The 21,123-nt window shown below is 45.1% G+C and overlaps 1 protein-coding gene across 1 annotated transcript in view; it reads left to right on the top strand.

Moving 5' to 3' along the window:
• Positions 1–21,123, top strand: part of COL27A1 (collagen type XXVII alpha 1 chain) — a 291,443-nt gene that overhangs the window by 121,676 nt on the left and 148,644 nt on the right. Inside the window, exons 15-21 of the mRNA XM_088465795.1 lie at positions 3,235–3,288; positions 4,180–4,224; positions 12,698–12,751; positions 13,724–13,777; positions 14,827–14,880; positions 20,674–20,727; positions 21,042–21,095. Of these exons, the coding sequence (XP_088321921.1) occupies positions 3,235–3,288; positions 4,180–4,224; positions 12,698–12,751; positions 13,724–13,777; positions 14,827–14,880; positions 20,674–20,727; positions 21,042–21,095 (369 nt within the window). The remainder of the gene's footprint in view (positions 1–3,234; positions 3,289–4,179; positions 4,225–12,697; positions 12,752–13,723; positions 13,778–14,826; positions 14,881–20,673; positions 20,728–21,041; positions 21,096–21,123) is intronic.

Raw genomic sequence — 21,123 nt, 5'->3', positions numbered from 1 at the left:
AAAATGACAGGCGTCGAGATTCCAACGCCTGTCATTAGACCCCTGCCGGGATTAGAGAGTCGGGAAGCCGGCGGTTGGCATTTCGACCATCGGTTTCCTGACTGCATCCCAATCACGCCTGACAAATCAGAGGCTAATGCGCTAGGTGTGGATCAAATTAGCCTATACACAAAATCCATTTGTATTTTATAAGTATACATTTATTTATGAACAGTTCTTATGTAGCAGCAGCATATTCAACAAGACTGGGTAACAGGTGGACAAAGAAGTAATAGGGCCCAAGTTATATATATATATGTGTGTATAATGTATATATAGATATATCGGTTGGGATGCCGGTGGTCAGTATATCAACAGCAGCATCCCGACAGTCCGAATCCTGACCCAGTTAGGTAATTGTCCTAACCCTCCTCCCCCTGACCCTAATTCACCTTTCCCGCAGCCTAACCCTCCCCAAGTGCCCTACCGTAGCCCTTAACCCTAATACTTACCGTCAGGGTTGCCGGCGGTCAGGTTTTCGGCGCCGGAATTCCGACTGCTGTCAGGATTCCGGCCGCCTGGATAGCATAGCCTGAACTTTGCCCCTGCCACACTAATAATCTGCCTCCAAGTTCCTAATCTTAGATGTCCAGCGTAACTGGCCTTCCTTCACGAGTCTATAATAATAGTCAGCGTAATATAGACATTACCAGGGAGCTGATACACCATGAAAACATATAGGTCAGTTTCACACATTGAAGGAAATGCTTGTGTGGTACCAAACCGATTCACTGATTTAATTGGCTAAGCAGGCAAAGACCGCTTCATATGGAAGAAAGCCCATCCACTAGCCACAACAGAAGGGGTAACGTCGCACAGTTTAGCCTCATTGGTGCCACAGCTGGGAGTGCACGAGCCTTATGAATGGACCTTTTGTTTTTCCTGCATTGAGACCATCCCTTTGCCTCTCAGTAGATCAAGTCTCCAGCACAATACCAGGTCCGCTGATTGTATCTGTCCCAGGCTTGTAGAAAATGAAGGACACGTCTCGTGTTTGTTTGATCTATCGCCGCTCCCTCTCTGTTTCAGTAGTCGCCGCCACTAGAGCCAGGACCCTAGCAGACAAGGGCAGCTTTCTATAACAGTCATTGAAAGCTCTCTCAGCCCCTGTGAACTATACTTGGATCCCGGCCCATGTCCAAGCCACTGTACACAGATGGGAAGATAGCCAATGTAGATAAAATAGTTGAAGACTTCGCTTACCGCTGGGCCTTAGGAAAAACAACACTGACCACAACCCCGTACCTGAATTAGTTTGCACAGTGCATGGTGGTGGCGACTTCCAGTATTTATTGAAATTCAACTTGCCTTCTGCTCTACACGCATCTAATTATATGTATTACCTGGTCATCATATCCAGTACTGGAGTCACTATTTGGTCTTAGAAACACAACATACCAGACAGTTTTACATTTTGGACAGAATTCTGCACAAAATAATTTTATTTTTCCGTGTGTTTCGGCCACCGTGTGGCGCTGTTCTATTTTTTTTTTCTATGACATGTTATGTATTTAGCCTCTTCAAAAACCTCAACATGGCAACTCCTACTCCTTTAAGAAAAAGTTTTCTAGTACTCTCCTTTTTGCATCTGATTGTGTGCTGTAGGTATACATGTTCCAATTTGAGAGAAAAAAAATTGACATTCCTGCTGCCTGAGAGCTGTGCATTCCCGCCATCATCTTTGCACATTTTAGCGCCATCTTGGTGTGAAACAAAGGACCTCATTCAGAGGCGCTGGCAAAATGCGAGCGCTCGCTCTGAATGAGGGCGGCCGCATCTAAAAAACGATCCGGCCTCCTGGCCACTTGCTAGGCTGTTACCACCCACAGCTTTAATGAGCGGCCAGGATGATGGTCACGATGGTCAAGACCATCGGGGCTTGCGACGAGACCCTTGTGGTAGGGTCTCGTCTGCCGCAAGCCCCAGTGAGCTTCCAGCTCTATTAGAGCCGGAAGCTCAACCACTGACATCATGAGTGATGTCAGTGAGGCCGCCCCCAAACGGCAGGCGTTCTGTCCTCCGTTTATGTAGCCACCCCCCCCCCCCTCCAGGCCACAAAACGGGGCGAGCTGTCGATCACCATCGACAGCCGCCCCTTTTGTAGTGAGTCCCGTAGCGAGAGAATTTCTCCCTCGCTCCGGGGCTTGCACGTGCGCAGTGCGGCCGCTGCGCGTGCGCAGGGCCCAACATCGACCCGCTTGCGAGTGGGTCTGAATGAGACCCAAAGCACAGTACAATAGTAGCCGGATTATTTCACAAAAGCGCAAAATGGGTGTGCCTGCCCCAGATAGCCTTCTAACTCTGGGGTATTAAACATGCAGCCCACCTGCTGCTCTGGAACTACACGTCCCAGCATGCCCTGTCACAGTTTTGCAATTAGCATATGCTAAACTTGTGGCAGGGCAGCTGGAGAGGCTGCATGTTAAATACCCCTGTCTTGTATGTTCCTAATAATTTGTTATATTCATTTGTATCCATCGTCATATTCGCTTATAGCTATTAGTATCCATAATCATATTCGCTTCTTTGTAAGGTCCCACGTGCAGTCTGAATGTCGAATCAAACAGATGACAAATCACACTTAGAACTTACACTACAGCAGGGATGGGGAACCTCAGGCCCAGGGGCCGTATAAGGCCCTCGGTATCATTTGGTCTGGCCCTCTGATCTTTTTCCTAGAATGTCACCCTGCAGCCAGCATCTATGCAGCAGTGCAGCCTGGAGCGTCCTTAGGACGCTTCAGACGGTCACACCGCTGCCCTTACAGCTCCCCGGAGCATTCTCGGGATGCTCAGGGCATCGCTGTGATCACTGGCGATTGTGGCCCGCCCCCCTTGTGTCATCACACGGAGGGGCGTGGCCTGCACCGGGCCCGCGAATAATGTTATATATGTGAAAATAGCCCTCAGCAGAAGAAAATTCCCCACCCCTGCACTAGGGCTATACTGTACCAGGATGACCATGCTGAGAGATCAGCAGCTGGTGGGACACAGCGAGGACATGGGACTGGGGCTGGTAGAACACGCAGATGGAGTAGTATTAGGTGATAAGCTGTAGGAGCAGGTGGGTTTTGAAAGGTTGATGTTTGGGGCGGTTTTATGTTTTTTTTATGACGATTTAACACTTTGCTGTAAATGAAGATGTTTTACATGGAAATTAGGCGACCATATCTTATTGTCTAATTTCTTCTCTCAGGGGGACATGGGTGCTGTTGGATCCATTGGTTACATGGGACCCAAAGGTTTGAAGGTAAGTCCGCCAACATGGAAATATCACCTCCTGGCTTATTTAGGGAACCGCTGAACTCCTGTGTGTAAATGAAATTGCTCAGCACTAACTTGATAGACTACTGTAGCTTTGTTACAATGTAAATGAATAACTCTTCTTCAATTAGAGACCATCACACTTCACTCCAACCCCAACAAACACACATGATGTTGCTCAAATGGTATCTGGCACAGTTTAAAAAACTGAAATTGCAGTCTGTTGAGCTGCTGTGACCTCACCTGTCCCATGGTTGTCTCTTCCAGTAAACACACACAGCATTTTCTGCATGCAAATCTGTCAATCACACTCTGGGTAAGTGTAATAGCCCTCAATTTTCGGGAGCCAGCTAGATTCCGCGAGATAGTCAGTGGATTTAAAGCAGCAATTAGTTTAAAGGCAAAACCAACCTGGTTTTGTCTTTAAACTAGTGGCCGCTTTAAATCTATTGTCTATCTCACCGTAATTGCATCGGCTCCCGCAAATGACTGGCTATTACATTTGGCCTTCTGCTCAGATAGAGATACACTTCCCCTAACATAGTGACAGGCTGCAGAAGGCTGAAAGAGAATGCTGGACATGTATAGTTAAATATAAACACTAGCTAATTAATGTATGCTACTCATCTCAGTAATACACAGCTTTTGGTTTATTACTAATGTCAAATAACTATTGACCCAGAAATAAAATATGACTGGAAAATAGACATCATTGATTTTTTTAGCGCTAATCCTATCACATAACATTGAGCAGAGAATATGAAACCATTCGCGCCCATCCCTGCACCACAAGAACTTACGATCTAAAGTCTCTACCGCTGAAGCCAGAGTTTGGTGCCTGTTAACTACAAATGTTGGGTGTTTTACTGTTTTCCAGGGGCTTCCGGGGAACGCAGGAGAATCTGGACTGAAAGGTGATAAGGTGACCAGAATACTCCCTTACTGCATTGTGTTTTGCATGCAAAGACTCCAATATCCCTGTCTCTTCTCAGGTCTGTTTCCAGGAGGCCGGTTATAGACCTGATCTTTGTTCTCCATCGGCGAAAGATAGATTCAGCATAATGGCTGGATAAAAGGACTGTCCCCATTGGCTTAGTTACAGCAACCAGTACTGGCAGATGTTGTCGAGCCAAACTGTGTTTTATGATTTGGCTTTATAAGGGGTTGTGTATCTTCTGTGACTTGTTATTGTATCACTATTGGCGCACCTATGGCAACTAGTGCAAAGGAGAAAGGTGTCTCTGTTCATAGCAGCCAATCCGATTCCAACTTCGATTTTTCTAGGCATCTGATTGGTTGCTTTGGGCAGCACTTACCTGTATTCTTTCCAACAGTCTTCATAAAAGTCCATTGTTTTATTAGACAGCAGCTAAAATGATGTTTGTTAAATCTTAATGTGCATCCAGAGCATTTTAAAGGACCACTTAAGCTGGGTACACACTATACGATGCATCGTACATTATATCGCTCCAATGCGGATCGGAACGATATATCGTACACATCGTGTTGTGTTTACGTCTGATCCATTCACGATGGTCATTCATCGCCTCGAACCATCTCATGTTCTACACAGAAAACGCGACGATGCAATGAACGACGCAGTGCTGTTATATGCAGTATGTAACGATACATTGCGCCATCGTACATGGGATCGTGTAGCGTGTATGGCGCACGCGATGTATCGGTACATGGCATGTTACATGGCGGTGTGTGCTCAGCTTTAATCTAAAATACAGGTTTGTTTCTACCTATAATCACAAACGTGTATGTCAGATTCCATTCCTAGGCAGAAGTTTAGATCGTTGATATTGTATTTGGTAAGTGGCGGAATAGACGATATTTTTCTGTTTTCTGGCTATCACCGCGAAAGAGGCTATAAAGTGACTAGTCGGAATGTTTTGCAGTGAGATTACTGACGGGAGTCCGTAGAGAAAATAACTTGCCCCAGCATCACATATATTGGAAGTAGCTCTTTTATTTCATCCAACTGGCATGATTGGTTTTAGCGGCCCTTTAATTCATTGTATATGAGTCACAATTGAATGGACTCTCACTACTCATTTGGGAGAGTGCCGGTTCTTAAGACATTTGTTGCTTGCCGGGGTCTGTTTCGCTGTCTGTGGGGTCTCGGCGTCAGCGCCGTGTCAATCTTTCTCAGGCACCGCCATCTGGACTCTGTGGTATCGCAAGCGCATTCCCACATTTTAAATCCGCGGACATGTGATCGCATTTCCAAATGTCCTCCTTCCTCTTTTACACCGCAGGGTGTATAAACCTGCTGCGTGACCTACCAGCTGCCAGGAAATAAGTCTTAGCCAGTCTTGTGGTCAGGACCCTGCTTGGAATCTGATATTAGGCCTCCAGTACTCCTGTGCCTCATCCCTCACTACCATGAGTCATAGCAGTCTCTGGAACTTCAGTGCCTCAAGCCTCATTACCATTGTCCTCGGTCAGAATAGTCACTGGTACTGCTGTACCTCGTGCCTCTTTATTATTAACCCATTGCTGACGGTCACCACTGTTACTCACTCGGGGTCCCATTCCTTCTTGTGGGGGTCCCCGGTAAATTACTGTGTCGCATTAGACTCCGTTTCACTGTAGCGGCAACCAGAACGACCGTATTGAATTGGTTGCATCATTTCTGATTGTTATTCATAGTTGGGGGGTGTACAGTTCTGGTGTTTTTGGGTCTTCAGTTGCCGTCCCAAAGGACGATATCACAGAGTACAAGTGTTTTTTAAATTTATTAAAATGACCAATCCATTTGCCTAAAAGCTTGCAATTTTTTTTTCTTTTATCATCAGATACTTTGTTTTTAGTGAAATTTGCTCAAGAAAAAAATGGAGCAATGCGTAATTACTGCACTTACTTAAAGCGGGTGTTTAGTTCTTGCTTGTGCATGTGAAGGAAAAGTAAGAGTCACTGACCTTGCATGTAGCTGTGTATTTGGGGATAGTGTCAGGGAGCCTGCATAGCCTATTCAGCATGGGGCTTCCTCTGGCCAAAGGACTCCTCCGTGCAGCTGCTGTATAAAATGCTCGGGACTTATCTGGACAACATCCAAAGCTTGATGTCCTCGTTCAAAAGCACATAAGAATTTTTGTGGCCTGTTGTGGTTTGTTTTTCGGTCCCCCACTTCCTCTGATCTCTGCCTTCCAGCAATCTTGAGCATGAAACCGTCCCTTTTCATCCATCTGTCCTCTTGGAAACCACAGTAGGGGTGAGCCTGTCCTCTACAGCCCAAATGAATATATCATAAGGCTTCTCTCTATTAAGCAGAGCCGTGCTGTATTTACATTTAGCATGTAAATATGTAATCCTGTAATCATTGAATGAATGCCGCACTGTAGTGTTGTCTTCAAGGCTTTTGCAGTTCCGCTAGCACTCGTTCACATCATTAAAGGGCTTTACGGGTATCATTTAACAAACGAGAAGCGCCTCAAAAGAAGTGAGACAGCGCTGAACACAAGCCGTCCGTAAATGCTTTTGCGTTGCATGCACATAACGAAATCAAAAGTTTCACCCATTCTGGTCAGTAGACCGCTCCTATCTGCCTGCTTGGTGTAATGCCCATCATCATCCGTGCACACAATCCTTAATGCAGAAATGTGCCCAAAAAGTGGCGATTTAACGCTTCTGGCCAACCCTGCATAGCCCGTGTTTCCGATGACACGCCCTCGCTGAGAACTCCCCATAGCAAGGATGTTACACTCCTTCAGCCCCAAGGCTCCTTGCTTAGCATTTATTAAGAGCACCCGTGAACCTATTTTGCAGAGCAATTAAAAATAGGATTTCATTTCTGGAAGCAAGATTCTAGAAATGAGCTAAAGGAGGTGGCCTGGTCCCATTTTGGGAGTAGTTCCCTTTGCAGGAAGGTGCCACCTTCGGTCTGGAATTTTTTCCGTCTGTTTTTGGATGGCATTTCAAGAAGGGGACCCATGTGCAGAGTCGTGGTGCCCCTCCCATCTGAAATAATGTCACCGGCTCAGGCGCAAAAGAGAAGGAAGACTGCGTCACTCGTTATAGATATCCTGTACGTTTCATGTGTCACTCTTTGCACTTCATCAGAGAAGCACATTTATAGCCATGCTTTGCACAATGTAACGAAGGTCTTTTAAACTTCAGAAAGTAACATTTCATAAAGGCAGTAGATGTCCCGTCACTCTAACGATTCATGTAAGCCGAAAGTGAGATGAAACAGTATTTTAGTATAAAAACGGAGAACTTTTTATTTAATGAAATTTTTAGGAGGTTTGACTTTGATGTTCGATTCACCTTATTGCACAGTGCACCTATTCAGAATATCCTGTGCTGATCAAACCATCTGGGTGCGCAGTGCAAGTGTTTTGGGAATTCTGTTGGCTAGCTTGTATGTGGGCACTTTCAATACACTAGTGGTTCCTAAACTAAGTGCCTGATTCCGAGATGTACGCTAACGCAATTGCAGCTGCTGTGCGATAATATGCAGGCGTTGGGATATGTATTGAGACGCCCACCGGGGCTTTCGCAAGACCGCGCAAATACGTACACATGCGCAACTGCCGGTGCAGATCATTGGATAATTGGACATTTGAGTAGCCCTATTGGTCTCACAGAATGGTTGTCGGAGCTGCTTTATCTGCGTTTGGGATCGCAGTGATAAGCTGAGACGCACCCCGAAAACGGTCACAACACACTTATGTTTTTGCTGCCACTCCCCGTAACCGCCCTCAAACGGATCCTGATAGTCCATCACTTTTGCAAAGAAATTCTTTACTGCGAGCAGCATCGCTAAGGTACCTTGGCGCGCATGCAGAGCGACCGTTACGCATTCGCAGCCGACCATTAATCACTCAACTGCGTAACAATCGGCATTGTGTGCAATCAGACCTGAAGTCGCCGAGGTCTCCTAACAGTCAAGGTTTTAAGGATATTTGTGTTTGAGCCCAGATGGCTAAGTCAAATTGCCTAAAGGTGCGTATCCACTAGCAGATAGTGGAACGACAGTACGATTACAACATTGTAATCGTACAGTCGTTCCTCTTCCCCTGCAGTGTCTTCACTGAACAATATGTCATTCAGCGCAGGCACCCTCCCTTATCCCTGAGCATGGTCAATCTGTCATTTTCAGCAGATTGACCGGCATGTTCAGGCGATGACTGATGTCGTAAACGACCAGAGGGAGCGCGCATCGCTGGTCGTTTCCGACATTTTCATGCCCGATTTGTGCACGATTACTGAGCAAGTGAAAGATAACGATATAGTTATCGTTCAATCGCTCATTTTAATCGGCAAGTGGATGCCTTTAGGTACTGTGCCCAAAGCATAGATAGCCTTAAAACCTGGACTTGTTAAGGTGCCTTGAGGACCAAGTTTGGGAACCTTTGGTCGATACACTAATTTGGCGCAGGAAAATTATCAACTCTTTGTGCATATTTTTAACTCTAACGTCATGAGTTGTAGTAATTGTATATATGGCTTATAGTTAGCATATGTTCCCATTTCCCCATTCTCTGGATAGGTAGCATCCTCGGAAAATACCTCATTTCTTCACTTCATATCCATTGTTATAGTTGCTGTCATTTATAGACATATGTATTTAAATGTTAACTATTATAATCTATATTATTGTATAAAGGCACACTGCTAGTTCTATTTTCTTGGATGCAGTGTTATTTTAAGTATATGTTGCTAATCAGATAACTGTTGCTACTTGCTGGGCATAATATGCTAGTCATTGTCGAGTATAAAGTGATGGTTATTATGGGCAATTGGTTGTTGAGGCACATGTCCTTGGGGTGGGCGGCCTTTTGGGGTAGTGCTGAGTAGGAACATCGTCTTGCCAATCTGACATTCTCAGAAGTCAATTTAATAGAACGCGGCGTTCTGGGACTTGTGTCTGAAAATCTGGTAATCTTATTACAATGGGGAATATAGATGAACACCTCTGAAGTGTCCGAAATTTAATTTTAAAGAGTTAATGGGTTCTATGGAGAGGAACCGGAAAAAAACCACTTGAAGGTTACAGTGCAGTTAAATTACTTCAAAGGCACTTGAAAAAAAAGTAAGGAAGCGGGGTAAAGGTTACTAGCGTCTGGTGCTTCAGAAGGTTTTACGAAGTCTGAGCTCTTGGAGTCCATTTACATTGTAGCATTCGTCAGCACCGCTTTAAATATGTAGATGTCTGAGCGATCGCTGAAACCCTATGACAGATCGCTCGCTCTTATTCGCCCTTAGCGCAGTACGTTAAGCTGTGAAGGAGCGCGGACAATTATCGTAGGGATTGCTGATCCCTCAAAGGGCATCAATGAGCACTGCCCATGGGTTATGTTCCCACACCTGGAGCTCCGATGTTAAGGGACCCTTAGGGATAGATAAGAGAATCAGATGTTGTCAGTGACTTTTGCGTCTATCATGTCTTGCGCTAGAGCAGATGAACCACCCTGAGAGGTACGGTATCTCGGCTGCTCATTAGAAATCACATAGATTATACACCAACCATTCTTTGAAAACTATATGACGAATAACTGTAAATTGAACCTAAAAGTGAGTCTTGTTTATTTTGTTAGGATATAACCCCCTTCTTTGTGTTGTTGCAGCAGGAACCCCTATTGAGATCACTTATTGAAATCAGATGGGGGAGTCGAGGGGCGGCTCAGCCTCCCATAACTTTTTCCATGTGATGCCCTTGCTGACTATTATGAGTTTGGAGATAATTATAGGCCTTGTAGTATTCCACATCCCAGCTCGTTGCTTTTTTGGCACTTCTAGGCGTTTTCCTATCTCGGAGACCTTGGCCCCAGTTGTCATAACTGTGTTCATCCCTCAACTAGTAGCAGTAGTACAGAAAGTCACTGTAATCCCAGTATAACAAACTTCAGGGCTTTAATACGCTGCCAATTGAGGGGGGGCGGGGGGGAATAGGGGAGCTTTTAATTAATCCCACCCTTTTAACCATGTATCATGTCTTGGTTGTTCATTTTCAATTGGATACAAATGTGGGGCAGAAATAAACAAGAAGAATGTATTACGGAGAATTGTAACTTATATTGAAATTGTTCAGACATCTGCTGGGCAGCTAATTGTCGGGCCAATAATTATTGCAGTTCTCCATTAATGTGTAGCAGCTGAAGAAGCCGGAGGATCCTCCGCAGGGTACTGAAGTCATCTTTTCATCTTAATCTCATCATTTATTTAAATATATTCCACCAGCTCTCTTAACCCATTAATTCAGTAAACAAAATAGCATTGTACAGATGTGTCCACATCTATCCTCCGTGCGTTACAAGTCGCGTTACATATAACGGGTGTGCGCCGTGTGTCCTTTTTTTTTTTTTTTTTTTTTACGTCAAACGCATCTTAGCCGCTCAGCGATGCGAATAGGACACACAAGCAGCTTCTGCTGATTAAAATGATATGCAGCATGCCTATATTCTGTGTGCGACTGTGGGTGTATCTGTACGCAAAATGCTACGTTACAGTGTCAGCGGCTGTGACTATAACGTAGCATTTCGCATGCAGATACAGCCGCAGTCGCACACAGAACGTAGGCATGCCGCGATTATTTTAATCAGCAGAAGCTGCTTGTGCGTCCTATTAACATCGCTGTGTGAAAGAGACACATATGAAGGGGAAAAAGTCGCACAAAAAGATGGTCAGCGCTACAGAGTCACGCCACGACATGGTGCGACTAGGGGGGCTGTTTAACGCACAAGGAGGCTAGATGTATGTGGGCACATCTGTAAGTCTTCTGGTGACAGCACGGTGGCCAGTGGTCAACATTGCTGCCTCACAGTGCTAGGGTCAAGTTTTTTTTATTCCATCCAGGGACCTATCTCCATAGAGTTTGTATATTTTCCCTCTGCCTTCACTGTATCTAGGTCACAGCTACCCATTATTCAAATAGGTTATTGTACAGCTCACCAGGATGCTTGCAAATTACCAATATAGTTGCCTGCTTTTGGAATATCACTTAATCCATTATTTTATTTTTTATTTTTAAATCACAGTAATTAATTTGACTATTAGCTGTGTAATGTAAACTATTTGCACAATCCTCAGCTTTTTATGCATTTCATGAAACACGGGGGTGTTCTCACGTCATCCAGGCCCACAGGAGAAGATAATGGGGTTTCCAAATTGCAGTTTGTCAGTCCATTAATTTTAAATTCAGTATCACGGCGTAAGGTGTTTTGGTATTTTATGAAAGGAATTCTTGGACCGTCGTGGACAAAACAAATTCTCCAGTTACAATTTCCTAATGAGTGCGGGAGATTTTGTTTATTTTAAAGTCAAAAACATTCTATCCTTAATGCTGATTATAAAGTGTGTTTTTTAATAGCTTGCATAAAAGTCTCTCTCTCCCTCTCCCTCTCCCTCTCCCTCTCCCTCTCTCTCTCTCTCTTCCTCTCCCTCTCTCTCTTTCCTCTCTCTCTCTCTCCCTCTCTCTCTCTCTCCCTCTCCCTCTCCCTCTCTCTCTCTCTTCCTCTCCCTCTCTCTCTTTCCTCTCTCTCTCTCTCCCTCTCTCTCTCTCTCTCTCTCTCTCTCTCTCTCCTCCTCTCTCTCCTCCTCCTCTCTCTCTCTCCTCTCTTTCTCTCTCTCTCTCTCTCTCTCCTCCTCTCTCTCTCTCCTCTCTTTCTCTCTCTCTCTCTCTCCTCTCTTTCTCTCTCTCCTCCTCTCTCTCTCTGTATAATCACTGTTGAGAAATTGCCCCCTTCATTATCGTCATTGTCTAGGTGGCGACTGGTACAAGATCAGCCCGCTGTGTCCTGCTGGCCAGGCCAATAGAGACATCTTTTGTAATCTTTAGACCAGTCAATGAAATGGACCAGGCCACTTGGGATATGGTGCACCAGTTATTTTGCTAATTAATGTGTCACCAGAGCTAGGTTAAGGGAAAAATAATGCACTCTGATGGGTTGTGGTGGTTCAGTAGAAATTGTGCCCATTAGTGCAATGTAAAGGTGCGTACCCACTACACGATATTAATGGACGACTGAACAATAACGATATCGTTATCGTTCAGTTGTCCATTAATCGTGCACTGATCAGGCAGCAAAATGTCGGCAACGACCAACGCTGGTCGTTGCCGGCATCGCTCATCGCCCAAATTATATCGTCAGGTTGACCATGTTCAGGGATGATGGAGGGTACCAACACGGAACGATATATCATTCAGTGTAGGCACTGCACGGATGGGGAACGACTGTACGACTACGATGTCTTAATCGTACTGTCTTCCCTGGGTCGCGTAGTGGATACGCTCCTTTAGCGGATGAGCCTGTATGGCGGGAGGATTCAGGAAACATGCTATATGGCTTCCGGTCTCTATTTCACATTGCATACAAGAAATATGAGATCCTCCTGGTAATCTGTCATTTCTCACCTTTTAACACACTTTGGTAATGTGCACTTAGGGCGTCCAGGGACTCCCAGGGATACCCGGAGAGATTGGATTTCAAGGGGACAAGGTGAGAAGTCAAGATTCTCTTCATTTCTTGCCATGTAATAAGTGCAGGGGATGTAACTGATGGTGGGCTAAATGCCCACATGGTATTCAATAAGGCATACAATATCACAGTCTGATAGTATTAAGCTGTAATAATAATGATGTCCATAATCCTAGTAACAGACTATGGAGGAGATGTACCAAGCCTTGGAAAAGAGACCCATGTGGAGAAGTTGCCCAAAGCAACCAATCGGCTTCTGTCATTTATCTAGCACAGTCTTTGAAATGACAATTAGAAGCCGATTGGTTGCTTTAGACAAACTTCTGCACGTCATCTCTCTCTAAGGCTTGATACAGCTCACCTAGAGTTTTTTGTTTTTTTTTATTGTTGTCAACTTGAAACTTTTTAATAGGCTTGGTAACAGGGCGACAATGAGAGCTGAATGCTACCTGCTTGAGTACAGTCGCCTCCCTTGTCACACCAGAAAGGCATCCTCGATTTCCCCTGCGTAACGCCCGTTTGTTGTATTACACAGCAATAAAGCCATGAAAAATAATGAGCATTTATTATAGCTGGCAAGACAGCCTTGCCCACCTTTTCCAATCTTCTGTGGCCCACTCACAATGATTGCGTTTTGCGCAGTAAGGAGCGTATAAACCTTTTACTGACCATAACTATAAAAACATCAAAAGCCCAGTCGCTCCTTTTGGTTATTACACCAGTGTGTACTGCTTTATGAGACCGTAACTAGGTCATGTGATGGTCTATAACACTATATGGTCTGCACTCACTGGTCTCTGCTATCCTACAAGCCAGCTCAGGGGGGCCGCGTAGCCGGTTTTGCACCAGGAGCTGTAGCTACGTCATCTCACCATATATATTTGAGCCAAAGCAAGTGAGCCAATCGTATTCTACTCTGATTTGTTTTTCACTCATAAAGTTTCAGGTGAGAGATCTCTATAATTCCGCTGACTTCTGATGTCTTTGTTGTAGGGCGGGCTGGGTCTCCCTGGAGCACCAGGGCCTCGCGGGAAGACGGGACCTGTGGTAAGATCTGCTTTCTTAATCTTGGAAGGTTACAAAATTGTCCTTACATTACCTTTTTCTTTCTTCCTCCTTTTAATGCAGTCCACATTATTACATTGCACAATTCTCAACTAGGCTTCCATTCCTGGCCCAACGTTGAATAGAAACCACGGAACTTCTTGTAATTTTTTCCGACGTCTTGTTAGAATAAACACTGCAAAAACCGAATAAGAAATCTTCATTAAACTGATGCTGCCGAGGAGTATCTCGCCAATAAATAAAAGCTAATGGCCACTTATTGTCACATGTTTGGTTGGGTCATTGTATATGATACACAGATCGCTGCCAGATGGAGAGTGAGATGGATGTTGTGCTGTCATTTGCCTGTATTTTATTTTAATTTGTAATGGCGCTGTCGCTTCTCTTTTCTCGTGCAAAGGGAGGAAGACTCTCCAGCTGCTGTGGAACTACATGTCCCATAACACCCAGGGAGATGTTGGCAGGGGTATGCTGGGACATGTTGTCCCACAACAGCTGGAGAGTCACAGGATCCCAGCACTTGACGCCGACATCCCGACAGGGTTAGGATACCGGCACCTGTCGGTAGGTATCCTAACCCTCCCCCTCTTCCCCCTTTCCCATCCCCTAACCATAACCCTCCCTCCCCGCTGCCTGAACCTAACCTTCCCCCCAGTGCCTAAACCTCCCCACACCCTAAACCTAACCCCCCCCCCCCCCTAGTGCCTACCCCTAACCATCACCCCAACCCCGCTACTTACCTTTGAGATGCCGGAACCGGGATTCTGACAGGTGTTGAGAGTCCAGCGCCGGTAGTCTAAGCTCCGGCATCCCCTTGGTGGGATACTGAACGTATCTCCCCCCCACCCATATCAACCAATCGGATAACAGATGTTAGCTTTATCACACTGCTCTAGAAAAATATAACATCTGATTGGTTGTTATGGGTACAGCGCATTTTGCGGAGTTCATAGTAAGCCCATTTCCGTAATATTAGTTCATTTGTGCATTTTGTAAAAAAACTGCATTAGTCTAACTATTTTGGTTTGCAGGGTAAACCAGGAGACAAAGGATTTGCTGGGTTGCCAGGTCCTCCAGGCCCAGAGGTAAGTTGTTTTCCATTATTGTTTGTTGCTGTTTTATAGTAACGCAATTAAGGGACGTTTATGAAAACTGGCGGGTCAAAGTTGGCAAAGAAAAATGTGCTGTAACCTATAGCAACCAGTTTGAATCTACACTGTCTCCCATTGTGTACACTTTATTGATCATTTAATTGACATGAAAAAAAAAGGGGATGTAGTCACTATCCCGGCGGGAGGGTTAGAGTTAGGCTGAGGGAGGGGAGGGTTAGGCTGCGGGGGGGTTAGGGTTAGCCTGCGGGAGAAGGGAGGGTTAGGCTGCGGGAGAAGGGAGGGTTAGGCTGCGGGAGAAGGGAGGGTTACACTGCGGGAGAGAGGGGTTACACTGCGGGAGAGAGGGGTTACACTGCGGGAGAGAGGGGTTACGCTGCGGGAGAGAGGGGTTACGCTGCGGGAGAGAGGGGTTACGCTGCGGGAGAGGGGGGTTAGGCTGCGGGAGAGGGGAATTAGGCTGCTGGAGAGGAGCTGTAGGCTGCCTGAGGGGAGGGTTAGGCTGCGGGCGAGGGGGGTTAGGCTGCGGGCGAGGGGGGTTAGACTGCGGGCGAGGGGGGTTAGACTGCGGGAGAGGGGAATTGGGCAGCGGGAGAGGAGCTTTAGGCTGCGAGAGAGGAGGGTTAGGCCGCGGGAGGGGAGGGTTAGGGTTAGGCCACGGGAGGGGAGGGTTAGGGTTAGGCCGCGGGAGGGTTAGGGTTAGGCCGCGAGAGGGTTAGGGTTGGCCGCGGGAGGGGAGGGTTAGGGTTAGGCTGCGGGAGGGGAGGGTTAGGGTTAGGCTGCGGGAGGGAAGTGTGTTAGGGATAGGCTGCGGGGGAGGTTAGGCTATGGAAGGGAAGAGTTAGGGTTAGGCTGTGGGAAAAGTTGGTATTCTAACCACCGGGATCCCAAACCCAACCCCAGTGGTGCGATTTTTTTGCATCTCCTAACCTGCAAAATCAGGTCTTTCCAGACCCAGTCAAGTGCGAATACATCTTGAAATGAACTTGGCAGCTTAGTTTGTGCGCATAAAGAAAGAGTAGGTGGGGGGGTCTGCAGTTTTTAAAAGAACTTTAGTGTGTTCCTTAGTGATGTCACTAACTGAATTGATAGGCTGTACATGGCTGCCTCCAGTGATGGCCATCAGAGGCTGTGCCATTGATGGTCAATGGTTTTAAACCATCGGTAGAAAACCATTCATGGTTTAGCCATTGAGGCCTCAGCCATCGGGTCATCGCCGTTTATTTTTTCCTGGACATCGGCCACCTACATCGATGGGTAAAAAAAACACTTGCCATTGGTCTTACACCATCGATGGTTGTAAATTGTCAATGGACATCCTTACAAATTCCCTTTCTATAGAAAATGTTCATTGTAAATATGATTTATTCAGATAAAAATGCCAAAGTTTCTTGCATGTTTTTTTTTTTTTTTTTGAACATGCTACAGAAAGTGCAGCACACCTGTTGTTGCTGAATAATGAACTCTGCTAAAGTCATTGCCAAAACAATTATATGGAAAGCAATTAATTGCTGAATAATCAGTGGGAACACCATAAAAGCTACATAAACAGCAGAAAGACCATATGATCTACATATTGGTCACCAATGTTGCTACTACACCCATTTTCCAAATGTTATGCTGAGTACACACTTAAGACGATGTCGGCACGATATATCGTTTTCCGGGCGAAATCGGAATGACATATCGGTCGCTCAGTGTGTACGCCCAATATGCGGTCGCATGCGACATCGACAGGCCAGGCGTGCTGCATGTCCAACTATATCGCATGCGGACCCGTTGCAGGTAATGAAAGACAGAACAAGGGATTGTTCCGCCATTCGTTACATAGCTCAAATGTGTACCCGCAGTACGATATGTCTGTGTGTGTGTTCCCAGCATTCGTTTTACAGGGTAATATGTTCACAATGAGACGCTACCAAGCTAAAGCTGTGTCTTATTAAACATCAGGAGAGATAGTATTATAGCTTGAAGATGATGGGAGTTATCATCCAGCAACTGATGAAAGTCAGTGGAGATCCCTCATACCTACACTTATGACGCCACCAGCTGGCCGGGCTGGCTGACTCCATTGTGCAGGGAGTGGGCCGGGAACAGTCGCTGCAATGGAAGATTGTTTAATGCAGAGTAATTACATTTTATGGTGAGACTGGAACACTTATAGGGAGTATGGACGGAATCCACTCAAGGTGTTTATTTTGACTATGTCGGGGACATCAGACTTCTACGTTGTGACCGTGAGTCATCGGATCTGTGGGGATTGCTGTTTGCATCGCTGCTAAACCTACTGCCCCGGACTCTGTTGTGTAATGCAGCGTAGGCCCGCATGGCAGCCAGTGGACTATAAAAACTGATTCTTGTATTTTGTCCACGCGGCGGAGCCAGAAACTGTTAGATCATGGCCTTGGCAGGATGCTCGGTGCTGTGTACATTTGAAATTGGATGTCATTCTTTACTGAACTATCCTGTTACAAGCGAATGAGGTCTGCTCTCGCTGAATTCAGATTTTCACATAGCTTTTAGCAGAATAATTAAGAAGTATTCATCTCTTGCATTAACCTAATTGGCATCTTTAGGGTAAATTCCTGGAACACTTAATTGGTGAACTGGGGGATCGTAGATCATCATATGTGATAGTCTTTGTGGATCTCTCTGCAACAATCGCCTTTATTATATATTTACTGTATGTGCTTACAGTGCATTTATTATATGTTTTGAATTTTTTATACAACTATAAATGTATACTTATAACACCCCAGGATTAATATGAGATAAAACCAATTGCATCCACTATGCAGCTGAATGGATGTTGGTTAGTTCTGAATAAAAGGGATATTTGTAGATTTCTAAGACTGTCCCTGGAAGTTAGGGGACTGTTGGTAAATATGCATTGATGAACAGTAGGGATGATCGGAAAGTATAATGATGATAATCCTATCTAGCATAGTATCGTTATTGCAGTAGTATAGATATGTGGGTCTTGGTGAGGTCTAGACGTCATCAGTAAAGGCCATGATCTGCCATGTATCGGGACAATTCCCCAATCGCCAGGGGTCGTGGCACCTAGTGAAATCCAACATGTCGGATTTCCCTGATTTGCCAATCCCAACCAGAATATGACCGGGATTAGCCAATTGGGGATATTTAACAAGAAGAATTTCACCGATTCCCTGACGGATCACTGATTATCAATGGCTGATGATCGGCGGTTATTGTCCGATAGGTGAAATGGCAGGCAGATGTAGGGGGGGGGGGGCTTCAGACTTATTTGGGCTGATGAAATATAAGGAAGCGAGAGATGTCTATTCAGAAAATGTAGGATTCCTCAGCAGAGTTGACAAAGACCAGTCATATGGTAGAATGTATCAGCCCTCCTCTGATTCCTTGGACAGACTTCATCCCCTACCAAATGTATGCAAAAATAGACTTTATGGAGAAACCTTAATTTTAATAATTTCTTTTCTCGAGCATGTAGCAGAACTGGATATTTTAATACTTCCTCTCACACCGTCATCCAGCGAGCCAACTTCATTCTCCCATTATCCCTAGACAGGGGCATATACGCTTCCAGGGCCTGATTCCGAGTTAGGAGCAAATTTAAAAAAAAAAAGGAGCAATTTGCTGCAGGAACAAACCATGTTGCAATACAAGGAGGGAAAATACTTTGCTGCTTTTGCATGTAGCGACTGAATACTGGGCAGCTTTGATTTTTAAACTGACATTTAGGGGTATGTTTACAAAAGTGAGAGTTTAAAGAAATGGGGATGTTGCCCATAGCAACCAATCAGATTTAACTTAACATTTATCTAGCGCCTTCTAGAACAGGGGTCATCAACTTTGCCCCTCCAGCTGCTGTGGAACTACACATCCCAGCATGCACTGCCATAGTTTTAGCATGCTGTTATATCAAAACGGTGGCAGTGCATGCTGGGATGTGTAGATCCACAGCAACTGGAGGGCCAAAGTTGAAGATCCCTGTTCTAGAAGATAATAGCTAGAATCTGATTGGTTGCTATGGGCAACATCTCCACATCTAAAAACTCTCACGTTAGTAAATTTACCCCTTAGAAATGAGCTAGGGTACACCACTTCCCAACGCTAAATCTCTGCACATTTTATGCCTGCCCCGCCTGCAGTGCAACATGGTATAACATGGTGCATATTGCTTCTTTTTTTATTATTCTTTTAATCTGTATCTTCCAGGCGACCGAATCACTGCACAGTACGAGCGTAGATAAATCCAGTCTCTTCAAGTGGAAAATGTCATGGCCAAACCTAACAAATAGGATACAGCAGGGGAAGGAAATTGTAAAATTTGTGCATATTCCAGCTGTTGGAGAAGGAGGAAAGAATAGTAATAAGAAGAATGACTTCCAGGAAGCATTAGGTCATCTAATGGTACAGAAGGAGTCCAGCTAATAATACAACAGGGTTGTATGGAAGACCTATTCCAGCAGGTCCAAATAGCCCTCGTAGTACAAGACAGGAAGCCCAGATCAGCAGAGTCACGATGGCATCCTCGCACTTACCAAATGACTTGCAAGCAACTTGAATATCTGCTTCTTGAATAGGAAATTAATAATGTCCCTTCCTCAGAGCTGCATGCTCATAGCCAGAGATATTCCAGATACCGATCATCCTGCATTACAGATTTCATTGGCCGAGTCTGTCGATGGTGGGAGAGGGCTTAGTGAGCAGACAAGGCGATATGGATGGGGTTAAATGTAAGTGCAGAGACTTATAATGGGAAGAAAATAGAATTAATTGTTGGAGAGTAAAATGGGGGTAAGCGTTGAAGTTTTATCTATTAACGTGTTGGCACTAGAGACCACCTGCTCAAAATTTTTCAAAGATCTGCAAGGAGTGGACATTGGACAAACTTGGCTGCGTTTCTTATTTTAAATATTAGCGTGGAGATATTTGGAGCGTGCAAATATGAAAACTCTTTGGGGGCAAATAAATATTTGAAGGGGACATTGGGCCTCTCTTTATTGACCACAGTTAATTGGTTCCTTCATTGGTTAAGACTTTGACCCCACTTTGAATATTTGCGCTCAGAGAAGAGCAGCCTCCTGGATGAGTAGTGTTATTGCACATTGGGAGATGAATTTTGCACACTGGTTGCAAATTAAGCTGCAAAAAGTGGTCCACAAGGCTGCATTGCTTTCTATCTACGCGACCCCTCAAATAGGCTATTGTTTGAGCACATAGCAGTCAAGAGATCATAGGGCGAATATACACATTACCTGTGCTCTTCTAGATCCTTATGTCTACTGATTGTATTTCTGATTATCGCTGTTATTATAATTGTAAGTCTTGACTGTTGGGGAAAAAAAAAGCAATTTGTCATGAAGGCGCAGTGTAATTTCAGCAATAATGCAGACACATTACAGAAGGGGTCTTCAACCTTGGCCCTCCAGCTGCTGTGGAACTACACATCCCAACATGCACTGTCACCTTTTTGATATAACCGCATGCTAAAACTATGGCAGTGCATGCTAGGATGTTTGGTTCCACAGCAGCTGGAGGGCCGAGGTAGAAGACCCCTGCATTACAGTAAGCAGACCTCTGCCATGGAAATAGAAAGCTGGATCTTTAAATTGGTACATGGCAGCCATCCTATATTAAGTTGTCTCCGATGATCCCTTTCGGTACAGACACATGGCCTTTCACGGCTGTATGTGTTGTCGTTGGAGAGAGCTGTTAGATAAATAGGCACACAGGGCTTTGCTCTTTTCCTCTGCACCCATCATCATTATTATTTTGCAGGGCTTTCCAGGGGACATTGGGCCTCCAGGACAAAATGGGCCGGAAGGTTTAAAGGTGAGAGATCCTGAACATGCCATGGCTTGGTATCTTGGTCCCAAGCTACCAGTTAAGAAAATCAAAACAAAAAGCTAACATGATATTCCTTGAGATTGTACTGGCAAAGCAAACTTCTCTTCTGTTTGTATTGAGACCTCTCCAAAACTCTCTCTTCCATGTAATTGATGTTGGACGCCGTCCCATGGCAGTATTGCATTGGCGCTCCATCCCTTCTCTCTCTCTCTCTCTCTCTCTCTCTCTCCTCATCTGAAGGGATCCTATGATGTCTCCTTCTTTTTATGAGACCTTCATTCTATTTGCTGGTTTTGCAGGGAAAGCCAGGAGCCAGAGGATTCCCGGGGCCCAGAGGACAGCCTGGGCATGAGGTGAGTCCTGCTTACTGGAAATGTTCAG

The sequence above is a fragment of the Taudactylus pleione genome, unplaced genomic scaffold (assembly GCF_031769625.1).
Source record: "Taudactylus pleione unplaced genomic scaffold, aTauple2 ptg000003l, whole genome shotgun sequence".
NCBI lineage: Eukaryota > Metazoa > Chordata > Amphibia > Anura > Myobatrachidae > Taudactylus > Taudactylus pleione.
Note: the sequence above shows the minus strand (reverse complement) of the source record. Positions and strands in the feature narration are given on the sequence as shown.